Source organism: Mustelus asterias, chromosome 18 (assembly GCF_964213995.1).
Source record: "Mustelus asterias chromosome 18, sMusAst1.hap1.1, whole genome shotgun sequence".
In the NCBI taxonomy this organism is placed as follows: domain Eukaryota; kingdom Metazoa; phylum Chordata; class Chondrichthyes; order Carcharhiniformes; family Triakidae; genus Mustelus; species Mustelus asterias.
In genome coordinates, this window is record NC_135818.1 from 7,526,741 (window position 1) to 7,542,252 (window position 15,512).

General features: G+C 43.8%; 1 protein-coding gene across 3 annotated transcripts in view; it reads right to left on the reverse strand.

Annotated features, from left to right (window-relative positions):
• Window positions 1-15,512, reverse strand: part of LOC144506951 (protein PALS1-like) — a 110,663-nt gene that overhangs the window by 48,450 nt on the left and 46,701 nt on the right. For 2 of the 3 annotated variants that reach the window (XM_078233379.1, XM_078233381.1), the window contains exon 2: window positions 4,733-5,243. In XM_078233379.1, the coding sequence (XP_078089505.1) occupies window positions 4,733-5,087 (355 nt within the window). In that variant the 5' untranslated portion in view covers window positions 5,088-5,243. Of the gene's footprint in view, window positions 1-4,732; window positions 5,244-13,581; window positions 13,973-15,512 lie in introns of those variants that run through there. The other variant, XM_078233380.1, reaches the window with a different exon arrangement.

Below are 15,512 nucleotides of genomic sequence, written 5' to 3' on the forward strand. Positions count from 1 at the left end.
CTAACTCCACACAGACAGTGACCCAACCCGGGAATCGAACCCGGGTCTCTGGCGCTGTGAGGCAGCAGTGCTAACCACTGTGCCACCTCCCCCATTTATAGCAGAAGAGGTTGGTGCAGAGGATATAGTAGAGGGGTTTCGAGAGAACTCCAGAGCTTGGGGTATAAATAACCAAAGGCAGTGTTGGCAGTGGTGGGAGGAGAGGTGGTGTACAGGAGGCTAAAGTCAGAGCAATGGAGAATACAGGAATGTTGAGAGGATGTGACAGAGATGGATTTATAGACTAGGACAATAATTTTAAATTCAGGGTGTGGGAAGCTAGGAGCTGAGACAGGGTGGTGAGGTTAGGAGAGTAGGTGAGCGGGTAAGTTAGTGTTTCATGCAGGTAAAGGGTGGGAGACTGTCCAGAAGAGTGGTTAAGTAAATGAGTTTGGAAGTGCTGAAGCATGTACGAGGATTCAGTGTGAGTACAATGCAATGGGGCCAGAGGAAGGCCATGTCACAGAGGTGGAAGTACTGGAGAGAGGACATACATAGAAATTTAGCTCGGAGTCAAACAATTTGTCAAGATTGCGTATGGTCTGGTACAGCCTATGATGGTGAGCAGAGAAGGAAGTGGAGTCTGGGGCCACCCAGTTGATGCTTTTGGCTCTCTCAAAGGAGGATTGACACACAAGCCTTTTGACAACAGAACGGATCCAAGTATGGTGATGGGAGAGATGGAGCGAGTTGCCATCAGTATATCTGCAGAATGGACCCCATGGTTTCAGGTTGAATGAGGACCTATGGAAGGTTCATTGGAGGATTCAGGTAGTGACAGTGCAGGGTGGGGAGAGAAAGTATTGATAGAAATCCTGTGATGACAATCAAATAGAGAAGAATGGAACCAAGCAAAGAGTGTCCTGGAGCTGGAAGAGAATGGATGATGTGGTAGGTCATGTCAAAAACTGCACAGAGATCAAGGAGGGAATCACCAAAGTCATGGTTAGAGTGTTAAAATGCAATGTGCAACAATGTCAGTCCATTGAAATGTATATTTTACTTGTCCATTTTTGCTCATTCTTGTGAAGAACGTGATTGTTGGGTAGTACATTACTGTTCCACCTCTGACATCCTCAAGTCGGACTGAAGCAAATTCAAATCATGAGCTGCAGGAGGAAGGGGCAACGTGTTCAAGGACTTTGGAGATAAAAGGAGGTTGGAGATGAGACATTGTTTTATGGGAACAGAGGGATTGAGGGTATTTATTTTTTGAGGAGGATGTCAGGGTGAAACAGGAATGGACACAATAATCAGCATAAATAAGAAGAGTGACGTATACATCGGTATACAGTATACATTTTAACACTTCAAGAAACAACGTTCCCACATTTTAACAGTGCAAACCCACATCTGTCACTAAACCTTTGCTATCTTTCCAAAAATTGCCTTTGCAAATTTTAAAGGAAAAAAACCCTTCAATTCCTGTTTAATTATAATATTTAACATTATTTTAAAATGTTATTTTGTTACTTTAATCTTGAAAAGGTCTAGTTGCAGGCAACTATTTCAAACAGTACCTGCGAAATGCAGAAGCTGTTAAAAAATATGGTTGAAACTTTGACTGTTCATCAGTGGTCACAAATCAAACGCCATGAGAGGAATTTCAAAATCAGACAAGACGCATCATTTCAACTGTTCACGGCAGATATTGATATGGGGAAAATATGTTCAGAATTTAAAAAAAACTTTGATGGAGAGATCACCTGTGGAGGTCAGCATCAAAGGGATCTGGATTCAAATTTGCTGGCAAGGCACTGTGAGCAAGGTTCAAAAGAGACAAAAAAAGTCTCTAGGACATGCAATGTTTTGCCACAAATGCTTGTTGAAGCTGAGGGCAGCACAGTGGTTAGCTCTGCTGCCTCACAGCACCAGGGGCTCGGGTTCAATTCCCAGCTTGGGTGACTGTCTGTGTGCAGTTTGCATGTTCTCCCTGTGTCTGGGTGGGTTTCCTCCGGGTGCTCTGGTTTCCTCCCACACTCCAAAGATGTGCAGGATAGGTTGATTGGCCATGCTAAATTGCCCCTTAGTGTCCGGGGGATTAGCAGGGTAAATACATGGGGTTACAGGTATAGGGCCTGGGTGCGATTGTTGCCGAATGGCTTCCTTCTGCGCTGTAGGAATTCTATGATATTTAAAAGGGAATATGATAAACATTCGAGAAGCATTACAGGAGAAATAGGAAAACAGGATGAGAATTTAAAAAAAACTTTGATGGAGAGATCACCTGTGGAGGTCAGCATCAAAGGGATCTGGATTCTAGTGCACTAGAAAGCTTTAGATTGGCTAAGAGGGAGTTGAAGAGCGAGCTTAGAAGGGCTAAAAGGGGACATGAGAAGACTTTGGCGGATAGGGTTAAAGAGAATCCTAAGGCGTTCTATAGGTATGTCAAGAACAGAAGGTTGGTTAGGGCAAGTTTAGGGCCAGTTATAGATGGCAGAGGGAAGTTATGTGTGGAACCGGAGGAGATTGGTGAATCATTGAACCAATATTTCTCTTCGGTGTTCACGCAAGGGGACATGAATATAGCTGAGGAGGACACTGGGTTGCAAGGGAGTAGAATAGACAGTATTACAGTTGATAAGGAGGATGTGCAGGATATTCTGGAGGGTCTGAAAATAGATAAATCCCCTGGTCCGGATGGGATTTATCCAAGGATTCTCTGGGAGGCAAGAGAAGTGATTGCAGAGCCTCTGGCTCTGATCTTCAGGTCGTCGTTGGCCTCTGGTATAGTACCAGAAGATTGGAGGTTAGCGAATGTTGTCCCATTGTTTAAGAAGGGGAACAGAGACTTCCCCGGGAATTATAGACCGGTGAGTCTCACTTCTGTTGTCGGCAAGATGTTGGAAAAAATTATAAGGGATAGGATTTATAGTTATTTGGAGAGTAATGAATTGATAGGTGATAGTCAGCATGGTTTTGTGGCAGGTAGGTCGTGCCTTACTAACCTTATTGAGTTTTTTGAGAAAGTGACCAAGGAGGTGGATGGGGGCAAGGCAGTGGACGTGGTATATATGGATTTTAGTAAGGCGTTTGATAAGGTTCACCATGGTAGGCTTCTGCAGAAAATGCAGATGTATGGGATTGGGGGTGATCTAGGAAATTGGATCAGGAATTGGCTAGCGGATAGGAAACAGAGGGTGGTGGTTGATAGTAAATATTCATCATGGAGTGCGGTTACAAGTGGTGTACCTCAGGGATCTGTTTTGGGGCCACTGCTGTTTGTAATATTTATTAATGATCTGGATGAGGGTATAGTTGGGTGGATTAGCAAATTTGCTGATGACACCAAAGTCGGTGGTGTGGTAGACAGTGAGGAAGGGTGTCGTAGTTTGCAGGAAGACTTAGACAGGTTGCAAAGTTGGGCCGAGAGGTGGCGGATGGAGTTTAATGCGGAGAAGTGTGAGGTAATTCACTTTGGTAGGAATAACAGATGTGTTGAGTATAGGGCTAACGGGAGGACTTTGAATAGTGTGGAGGAGCAGAGGGATCTAGGTGTATGTGTGCATAGATCCCTGAAAGTTGGGAATCAAGTAGATAAGGTTGTTAAGAAGGCATATGGTGTCTTGGCGTTTATTGGTAGGGGGATTGAATTTAGGAGTCGTAGCGTTATGTTGCAACTGTACACAACTCTGGTGCGGCCGCACTTGGAGTACTGTGTGCAGTTCTGGTCCCCACATTACAGGAAGGATGTGGAGGCTTTGGAGAGGGTGCAGAGGAGGTTTACCAGGATGTTGCCTGGTATGGAGGGGAGATCCTATGAGGAGAGGCTGAGGGATTTGGGATTGTTTTCGCTGGAAAGGCGGCGGCTAAGAGGGGATCTTATTGAAACATATAAGATGATTAGAGGTTTAGATAGGGTGGATAGTGATAGCCTTTTTCCTCTGATGGAGAAATCCAGCACGAGGGGGCATGGCTTTAAATTGAGGGGGGGTAGTTATAGAACCAATGTCAGGGGTAGGTTCTTTACCCAGAGGGTGGTGAGGGATTGGAATGCCCTGCCAGCATCAGTAGTAAATGCGCCTAGTTTGGGGGCGTTTAAGAGATCCGTAGATAGGTTCATGGACGAAAAGAAATTGGTTTAGGTTGGAGGGTCACAGTTTTTTTTTTTAACTGGTCGGTGCAACATCGTGGGCCGAAGGGCCTGTTCTGCGCTGTAATGTTCTATGTTCTAATAGTTAGGTGCCATTCAGGAGCTTGTATTAGCACAATCATGGTGAGGCAAATTGCCTTCCGCTGCAGTTTTACGATTCCTGTTAGCAATTGCACAGCTTTGCATTAGAAAGGAAAATTCAGCACTTGTCAAAATCGCATTTCTTTCCTGTAAATTATGTGTCTTAACTTTGCACCTGGTTACCTTTGACCTTTGCTGTGGCATGTGATGTGAAAGAGGCACAATGAACTAATTTTCAGATCAAGATACAGGACAAATCTGGAAACATTTCCAGTACTTTACTGCCACGCAGCAACTCCAAACATTGTAAGATGTTGCTTCAATCATTCAGATTTGTCACTAACCTTTAGCCACACAAAGTTCAATAAATCAAGAAAGTAGCAAGAATTAAAATGTCAAGTAAGTACACAATGTCTAGGCAAACATTCTTCTTTACCAAAATAATACTTAACTACAAATACTGTTCATTTTATTCAGCAACAAAGGACATGACTTCTTCGTATATGTCCACATACTTACCGAGAACTTTAACTACATTGCTGGGTCCTTCTAAAATGTCTTCAAAAGTAGGGTTGTCAATGCCCTCCTTTGGCTGAACCTGCGCTAGCTTCTTCAGTCGAATGGAAGAATTAAGATCAAACTCCTGCTTCTTTCCCTCTTCTTCTCGTCTACGACGCATATCGTCCTGCTGCTGGCGGATTCTCTCCAACTGAGCGCTTCGACGAATTGGCATGGTTCGGGAGCCCAAGTCATCAGGACAATCTACTGCCATTTCTCTGTGTCTTGGCAGCTCGTCATGAGATGAAAGGTCTATGTTCTTAGCCTCAGTATCTGATCCCTCTGCAACATGCCCATTCATGTGTGAGGTAGTCATGATTCCAACTGAAACCTTTCCACTTATCTTACTGATATATAGAACTGTTAGGTAAAAGTTGGTTTGGTTTCAGAAAATCCATGTTAATGATGGAGGTACTCCTTGCTGTAAAATTCACATGGCTGTGCATTAAGTTCACTTCAACTTGAGACGCACCTGGGAAAAGAGAGAATTGTTCATTAGAGAGAGAAAAAAAACAGAGCTTCAACCGCGGAAAACTAATCCTCGAAATCCAAATACGCCACAATCTATTCTTCACATTTATTTTCTCATCTGGGGTTTTCCCACCATGGTTAGGTTGTGCAGCCACTAAACCATAATCTTCAGCGCTGCACTACTGAACATGAATGTAAACTCGTCAGCATACTATGACAAGGGGGCACAGTGGTTCGCACTGCTGCCTCACAGACCCAGGGACCCAGATTCAATTCTGGCCTTGGGTCACTGTCTGTGCAGAGTTTGCATGTTCTCCCCGTGTCTGCATGGGTTTCCTCCGGGTGCTCCAGTTTCCTCCCACACTGTCCAAAGATGTGCAGGTTAGGTGGATTGGCCATGCTAAATTGCCCCTTATTGTCTTAAGATGTGTAGGTTGGATGGATTAGCTATGGGAAATGTGTGGGATTACAGGGATAGGGCGGGGTAGAGTGCCTGGGTGAGATGCTCTGTTAGGGTCAGTGCATGGGCTGAATGGCCTCTTCTGCACTATAGGGATTCTATGGTTCGATTTAATTCTTTGTTTTTGTGCCTTTGGTTTCCCTAGGCCTTCTGACACCTGCAGGAAATTAACCAATTCACCAGTTTCGTCATGGCCACTTAGAACCAACGACCTAGGTACAATTGAGCGTGAGAAAAAAACATTTCCTACAGAGATCGGAAAATTGAGGGTTCTGAAAAATACATGGACCACCTTACAATTTTGTAGTTTGTACACAGATAGCTCGAAATGATCTGGTTTTATATGAAATACCTATTTCAGGTGCTTACAAGTGGACACTATTGCCTCTGGCATTGAGTGCCTCATGGGAATTCTGTGCAAAGATATATCCACTCTCAGATTACCGAATATCATGATCAGGATTCTACAATCTCGTTCACCCCACCACCAACGAGAATGTAGAATTTGGCACTCAGCCAAAACTCCAGGTACTGCAGAGACTGGAGGGTCCTAACGATGGGCGAGGTCGGAGTCCCGGCCCACGTGCTGAGGCAGAAAGCAGCAAACGAGAACAAGTGGGAGTGATCTTACAGAGAGATGGTCCACATCCAAAAACAATTCATTGCTCCCAGTCTGCAAACACAAAATAACTGAGGGTGGAAAATTGCAAGGGAGGGAAGCAGAAAAACAGTTCAAAGATGACAAACAGGTGGTTGAGAAATCATTAGATCCCCATGGAAAAAAAATACTGCGAGTAAAAACTGAGAAAATGAAACTTCTTGAAGGTGTAATAAAGAAATGCAGAAATAAGACAAGAACAAGGGAGACAAAAATTCTTCAGACATAAAATAAAACATTCGCAAACAACTTGACTTGACTTTTCAACATGAACCAATCAATTTATAACTTTTAATGTGGACCAGTGCATTTGTCGCAACAGATTTCAGCCGCATGGTGGCTACTTTTTCCAACCGCTGACATGTTCACTTCCAACTCAACCCACCTTACCTCAACAGACAGCAGTCATGTGCAATAAAACTGCCAGCTCACACCCACCACATTACCAGAGCGGCAGATTGAGTGCTGCTAAGACATAGCAATGATCTACCACAGTGCAAAGGTGAAAGTCAAAGCTTAAAGAAAATAATCTGGATTTCTAGCCAAGTAGGACAACTCCAAGTACCACTGATTTCCACAGCAAAAGGAGCAGGCCATTCAGCTCTTCAGCCTGTTATCCCATTTGCCTTTGGTCTCTGCCAATCTTACCTTGATTAGCGGTTGCCAGGTTTGAGGGATCTGCTCTCCCACTGTATCACATGTTCCTTAGAAAGACAAGTCAAATCAAATGCATGGCTCTGTCTTTCATATAGTGGTCTTTACAGGAACAAAGGTCTCATGATCACCACAAACTAATGAGAGTCTGAAGTTGACACGAAACAGACAGAAACCATATCCACCAAACCTCATAGAATCCCTACAGCTCAGGAGGCCGCCACTTGGCCCATCGAGTCTGCACCAACAACAATCCCACCCAGGCCCTATTCCCGTAACCCCACATATTTACCCTGCTAATCCCTCTAACCCTACGCATCCCGGGACACTGAGGGGCAATTTAGCATAGCCAATGCACCTAATCCGCACGCCTTTAGACTGTGGGAAGAAACCAGAGCACCCGGAGGAAACCCACACAGACACGGGGAGAACGTGCAGACTCTGCACAGATAGTGAACTAAGCCAGGAATCGAACCCAGGTCCTTGGAGCTGTGAGGCAGCAGCGCTAACCACTGTGCCACCATGCCGCTCATCCTAAGAAACACTCTGAATCCGAGTCTTGGGCTTTTCATAAAATGTACTAATTCTACTCTCTATGTTCAAGTAGTCTAAACTCGTCATTTGCTTTATTGCGATCAATTATACAACTTTGCCCAAATAACTATTAAAAGGTTCCTTTTGACATACAGGTTGACAACAATATTTCAGGTCCATCAAATTTACACTGGAATCTGTTATGTGTAATGTCTAGTTAGTGAGTTGGTATCAATCATCAGATGCAGCAATCAAGCAAATAACAGCAATGATAGCAGGAGATGGGACTAAGCCATAGAACAGACCTCGTCATATTTCCAAATAAAAAAAACACATTAAAACTTCACTATCAAATCATAACAATGATGTGGAGTTGCCGGCGTTGGACTGAGGTAGGCATAGTAAGAGCTTTCGGAGCGCCGCTCGGTCAGGTGAGTGCCTGATGAAGGAGCAGCGCTCCTAAAGCTCGTGCTACAAAATAAACCTGTTGGACTTTAACCTGATGTTGTGAGACTACTTACTGTGCCAAATCATAACAAGGTAGCACACAGCTTCAAGGCAAACTGCCTCCTTTGATTATTCCGAGGCTACAGTCACTTAAGCTCAAATCCAGCCAAAATACTGGAATCCATGTTTTTACATTTTTAAAGCTGTAGCCTAGACTGGTAGGATAGCAACAATTTGACATCAATTAAGTGACACATATTTCAGTGGATCCTCCGACGTTTCCTGTTTAAACTCAGCACCTCTCCCCCCCTGCCTTAGAGAGTAGCAATGAATTGAGAATACAAGCTGAGACAACCACTTGACAACTCAGGAGGTGACAAACATTGCAAGCAAGTGCTGATTTGTATAATGAATATACCAGAAAGGTCAAATCTTCCCATTTTGAGGAACATTTAAATACTAATTTAAAAAAAAATTAATTTGTGGGACATGAACATCGCTGGCTGGCCAGCATTTATTGCCCATCCCTAGTTGCCCTTGGGGGGGGCAGTTGAGTCAACCACATTGCTGTGGCTCTGGAATCATATGTAGGCCAGATCGAGTTAGGACGGCAGATTTCCTTCCCTACAGCACATTAGTGAACCACATGGGTTTTTCTGACAATTGGCAATGGCTTCACGGTCATCAGTGGATTCTTAATCCCAGATTTTTAAAATTGAATTCAAATTCCACCATCTGCCGTGGCGGGATTTGAACCCGGGTCCCCAGAACATTAGCTGAGTTTCTAGATTAATAGTCTAGCGATTATACCACAAGGCCATCACCTCCCCTTAATCTTCAGTTAAATGACAACATAATGCAAAATGAGGGTGATGATGAGGGTGAAGGTAAAATGGAAAGTTTAAATGTACAAAACCGACAGTGACATTTTCAAGTGCTGTGCTGGTTGAGAGGCAGAGAGAAATAGAAAGCCTAGATATTTCCAATTTCATATTTAAAGGAAGAAATGAGTCACCTTCAGCTGGATATTTAATATCACAAGTTACTTGGATTGGTTAGCTTTTCTAATATTAAAAAATGCATTTCATTATGCCGTGGGCTCAGGCTCTGAGTTCTGCATCCAAACCCCTTCCTCCAAACCTCTTAAAACCCTTGGCTAGCAAAAATTAAACAACCTCTGATTTAAAAGTAACTGAACCAGCGTGTACAACTTTTTGTGGGAGAGTCTCACACATTTCAACCACCCTCTCCAAGAAGTGTTTTTTTTAAAAAAACCTTTTTTCTGAAAAGGCCTAGTTCTGATTTTAACGTTTGTCCCCTTGTCCTCAACTCTGTAACCCACAAAAAACTCTGGCCACGGTGGTTAGACCTGCTGCCTCACAGCTCCATGGACCTGGATTCAATTCCAGCTTTGGGAGCTGAATTTGCACGTTCTCCCCGTGTCTGCGTGGGTTTCCTCCGGGTGCTACAGTTCCTCCCACACTCCAAAGGTGTGTAGGTTAGGTGGATTGGCCATGCTAAATTGTCCCTTAATGTCCCAAGATGTGGGGGTTAGGGGGATTTGCGCTGTTGATACGTGGGGTTATAGGGTTAGGGTGGGATGCGGTGTTGGAGAATACAGACTTGATGGGCCGAATGGCCTCCTTCTGCACTGTAGAGATTCTATGCTTCTCGGACATTATTGAAGTGGTAGTGGTCCTATCCACAAGCCGGAAAGCCAGGGGAAACCCCACCTCAGTTGTTTAGGGGAGACCCAACCAGATTTTATACCCATCAGGCAGCTGATGAGCTGATGTTGGGGCTCTCATCCTTTTAAGGGTCTCCAGTCTGCCTCCAAGAGACTGCTGGCCAAACAGAAGGCTGTCAGCTCTTCACTCCCAGTAATGCCACTGAGAGCGGTGGCCATTTCTGGGACTGCACCCAGCCAGCAGGAGGAGCATGGATGCCGCCCTTGGACCAAGGTAATTGGGGTCATGTCAGTGGGTAAAATGCTTGTGGTGGCAGGAAGAGGCCTTTAATAAGACACTTAAGTGGCAAAATGGCATTTCAGGAGGAAAGCAATGGGTGTGTCACCCCAGGCCTCCCCCTCCCCCCCTTGATTTTTCAGACGGACCCCCACCACCTCCTGTCCCACTCCTTGAGGCCCCATAAAATTCAGAACTATCAACACTGCCAATTCCTTTTCAAAATCCTAAGAACCACTCAAATAACCTTTTAATTTTATATATTCCAGGGTAAAAAAAAGCCTCATAATTTAATGACACCGCATCATTTAATTCTTGGGAGTCCTGGTAACATTCCAGTGAACCTGTGCTGTCCTTCTTCCAAGACCAATATATCTTTTCTACATAGTGTATGTGTAGAAACAGAAAATAGGAGCAGAGGCCCTTTGAGCCTGCTCCGCCAAGAAATATGATCATGGTTGATTCTCTGTCTCAACGCCATACTCCTGCGTTCTCCCCAGACCACTTGGCACCTTTAGAGTCTAGAAATCTAAGGATTTCCTTTTTATAACATATTCAGTGGTCTGGCCTCCACAGCCTTCTGTGGTAGAGAATTCCACAGGTTGACCACCCTCTGAGTGAAGAAACTTCTCCTCATCTCAATCTTACCCCATATCCTGAGACTGTGACTCCTTGTTCTAGACATTCCACACACCTCCTCAAGCCAGAGAAAACAACATCCCTGCATCCAGCCCCGTCAGAGTGTTGTATGTTTCAATGAGATGCCTTCGCATTTTTTTTAAATTCCAGTGAATATGGGCCCATTTGACCCAATCTCTCTTCATACAACAATCCTGCCATCCCAGGAATCAGTTTAGTAGTCGTCGCAAAATCTCCTCCCAATTATATTCTAGATCTCTTAATACAACGATTATGATTCTTATTTTGAAGGACTGTGGTGAACGGGCAGGTATGTGGAGTTGAGGCACAGATGAGATCAGCCATGATCGTATTAAAGGGCACAGCAGGCTCGAGGGGCTGAATTGCCTACTCCTAGTTCTTATGATTCGGCACAGTGGCAAGCATTGCTGCCTCACAGCGCCAGGGACCGGGTTCAATTCCAGCCTCGGGTGACTGTCTGTGTGGAGTTTGCACATTCTCCGTGTGTCTGCGTGGATTTCCTCCAGTAAAAGCTTTAACAACACCAGGTTTAAAATCCAACAGGTTTATTTGGTAGCAAATGCCTTTTTGCTACCAAAATTTGCTACCAAATAAACCTGTTGGACTTTAACCTGGTGTTGTTAAAACTCTTACTGTGTTTACCCCAGTCCAACGCCGGCATCTCCATAACATGGATTTCTTCCCACAGTCCAAAGATGTGCAGGTTAGGTGGATTGGCTATGCTAAATTGCCCCTTAGTGTCCAGGAGATTAGCCGGGTAATTATGTAGGGTTACGGGGATTGGGCTTGGGTGGGATTGTCAGTGCAGTCTCGATGGGCAGAATGGCCTCTTTCTGCACTGTAGGGATTCTATGATTCTTATAAAGGCCTTTTGATTATTTTTCTGTACATGGCATTTTTGTGATCGGAGCATCTTGCCCCTAAACTGCTCTGGGCTCCACTGTTTCAGGCATTTTCTCAGTCAAAAATATTCAGACAGAACATAAGCTGCAATTTGCTTGAAAAGATTAATACGTAGGATTTTTCCACTCAGTCCAAAACACTTCTCTTACACCCTTCAACTTGATAGAAAAACTCTCCAATGCAGTTTAACAAAGTCCAATGTTTTCTCCGCAGTATGGCTAGTGATGGACATTCGTACAATGACCAGAGAATTTATTGATTATTAAATCGCACACCAGGAGTTCAGTTGGCATAAAGATTCCTCCTGCTCAACAATTTCAGCACTGTGCCACGCACAGTTTGCTTTAAGAAATAAAAAGGAATCCATGGGTAGCAGTAACCTCTGGCGTAAATTAAAATTACAAAACATATGAAGTTAATAAAATAGAAACATCATTTCAATTCCATAGCCTGAAGCAGAATAGGTTCCCTGGGCTCGATAGAAAAGCAAACTTAATTTTTTTACAAGGCTTTTTGGACCAAACAAATCTCTAACTCCTGAAGCTGGTAAGTATTAATTACTTGGAAATAGCAGACCCCTTAACCTCCTGGAGTGTCAGATTCATAGGGTCTCTACTGTGCAGAAGGAGGCCATTTGGCCCATCGAGCCTGCCCTGCCAACATTCCCACTGAGGCCCTATCCCCATAACCACTTACCCTGCTAATCCCCCTGATACTAAGAGACAATTTAGCATGGCCAATCCACCTAACCTGCCCATCTGTGGAATGTGGGAGGAAACTGGAGCACCCGGAGGAAACCCACGCAGACATGGGGAGAATGTGCAAGTGCCACACAGACAGTCACCCAAGGCCAGAATTGAACCCAGGTTCCTGGCACTGTGAGGCAGCAGTGCTAACCACTGTGCCGTCCCTGTATCAAATCAAATTAGCAATCTAATTAATCAGTACTTCTAGCTAAATCTAGGAGGCATCAGGGCCAAATAAAGCTCTAATAATCAATCCCAAACTTAATATCTGAAAAAAAAATCTGAATTTAGGAATTAGTGTCATTGTACTCTTGCTTCCGAGACAGAAAGTTCCAGGTTTAAGTCCCAATTCTGGACTTGAGCACAAAAATCCAAACATACGAACTAGGAGCATGAGTAGGCCATTCAGCCCTTCGAACCTGCTCTGCCATTCAATAAGATCAGGGCTGATCTGATTTTAACCTTAATTTCACATTTCTGTCTACCCCAATAACCCTTCACCCCCTTGCTTATCAAAAATCTATCTATCTCTGCCTCAACCATCTTTTGAGGAACAGAATTGCTGATACTCCAGTGCAGTAATAAAGGAGTGCTGCATTGCCCGGGGTACCACTTTTCCGACAAGACATTGGACTGAGGCTCCTTCTGCATTCATAGACGGACACAAAGCATTCCAAGAGGAGGAGCCTGGGACTTTCCCCCAACATACTGGTCAAAACGTATCTCTTAATCAACATGACTAAATAGATTTGGTCATTATCACAAAATGGTTCCTGCATTTCCCACATTAACACAACGACTACACTTAAAAAGTACCTCACTGGTTGTGAAGCACTTGACAAAAAGCACATTCTGACAGGGATGGATGCAGGGATTTTGTTTCCTCTGGCTTGGGGGGGGGGGGGGGGTTGGAATGTCTAGAACAAGGGATCACAATCTCAGGATATAGGGTAGGTCATTTAGGATTGAGTTGTCCAGTGGTCATGAAAGGCGCCATATAAATGCAAGTCTCTTATCCCATCAAGATATATGCAAAACGATAGGGGGCTAACAAGGATACACGATTCAAAAGGATACAATCAGTAATTTATCTCAAGTAAAATGATGGGTTGCCATTCTACTTCCTTTCAATACATGCCTTTGGACAGAGAAGTCAGCACATATTTGTGGAGACACTGACATCAAACAACAGGTTATTTTTAAACTCATTACTGCAGCACAATTATCAGTGTTGTTCAAACAAATTATATTCTGCACACGGAGTATATGAATTTAACACAAATTCTTTCTCTCCGTCAATAGCTATTATTTACCTCTTCCCTCGTAGTTTTTGTCTTTCTTATACAAACTTTTTCTACTCCTTCAGCCTTCCAATGCAGCTGAAAATCCTCATTCAGTCAAGATTAGCATTCCTGCAGCATTCTGAAGAACGAGGCTCCCGTTTCTATAGTAATAGTTTTGTCAGCCATCAGGATGCCCTGGCATAACACCAGAAAGACTTGGATCACACGGGGAGAGTTTCAACCTTTCCGCTTCTTTATTCCGGTTTTTTGAGTCCCACGTTGGTTTAGGTTTTGTTTTCCTCTCTGCCACAATATAGAGAGTGTTGGCTTTATAAAAAAACAATCTAAGTGCACCACCACAACTTCAAGTTATTTCAGATGGCATACGAAACCGCACTGAATGATGTCAAAAAAGCCTATAAAGAATGGCGCTCAAAGCACTCTATTTATGTCAGTCACTTCAGGGGAGGGATTTGTACCTGATTAGCGATTGGGTGACATGAACGGGCTGCTTCAGTTGGTTTTGTGATTAATCACATGCTACCATCGCTTTGCAGACCGGGAATCAAAATTATTTGTGTTCACATTACATCTCGCTGTCAAACATATCAGCAACTTTGTAGGTTTTAAACACGGCCTAGAACATATTTTCAGGTCAATTGCTTTTTCACAAAGGCACTGAATTTTTACAGTAGGATCTCACTTTTAAAATCTATCTTTAAAGTTTTCTTACAATTAAAGGAGGAAAATAAAACTTAGCACTTGGTTCTCCCTGCACGGGTTCGAGCCCAGATTTATTTTAAATCACAACTCAGATATCTGCTTCAGTAATTTCACTTAGTTTATCAGCTATATTTAGCGCAACAGTACCTTCCTCCACCATTAAGATGAGCATGATCAGAAACATTATACCAAAGGAAGAAAAAAGCTTCTTCATGCAAGTTATCAATTGGTTTTTCTCCAAAGAAATTGGCAAAATCATTACCTTCTCTAACCTTTCTCCTTACCTTCCCGATTAGATTTTTCTTTCAGTTTTAAAGTTATTTTATTCGTGTCACAAGTAGGCTTACACTAACACTGCAATGAAGTTACAGTAAAAATCCCCGAGTCACCACACTCCGGCGCTGTTCGGATACACTGAGGGAGAATTTACCACGGCCAGCACACCTAACCAGCAGGTCTTTGGGAGTGAGAGGGGAAACAGGAGCACCCGGAGGAAACCCACGTAGACACGGGGAGAATGTGCAAACTGCGCACAGACAGTGACCCAAGCTGGGATTCAAACCTGGATCCCTGGCTCTGTGAGGTATCAGTGCTAACCACTGTGCCACCGTTTCCATACAGTTCATATGGGCTTCACATAATGACAGGATAGGGGAGAGATTTTAAAAAATCAGAGTGGACACCATCAGTTTTGGACTTACCTATCGGGAAGTATGCCAAAACAAATTCCTTGAATTGTTGGTGAACTCTTGCTAAGTGTCCGCCTGGTTGCTCTCGCTTCTTTGAGTCAGCAGGTTGTGGGTTCCCCACTCCAAAGAACTGAGTGACAGCCCAAGGCTGACATTCCAGTGGTGTAATGAGGGACTGCTGCATTGATCAGGGTTGCCATCTTTTGGAAGACCAGTTAAACAGAAGTCCTAAGGCTCAAGGGACGTAATAGAGTCCATGGCAACATTTCTAAGCAAAGTAGGGAAGTTTTTCCTTGCTGCTTATCATTAAAACAAAAGACTTGGCTGTTGTCAAAATCAAGAGCTACCCTGACTGGCTTAGGTTATTCTCCACATGCTTGGACATTAGGATCTAGGTTGATACTTTGGTGCAGAAACATTGCATTTTTGGACGAGATGTCCTGAATGGAAGGGCATTGCAAACACAGAAGTTCTTATCCCAAACTGGACAATGGTCACAAAGGCTCTTTGTGATTCAGACGGCAGGGCAATTGTTTGCATTCAGCACAG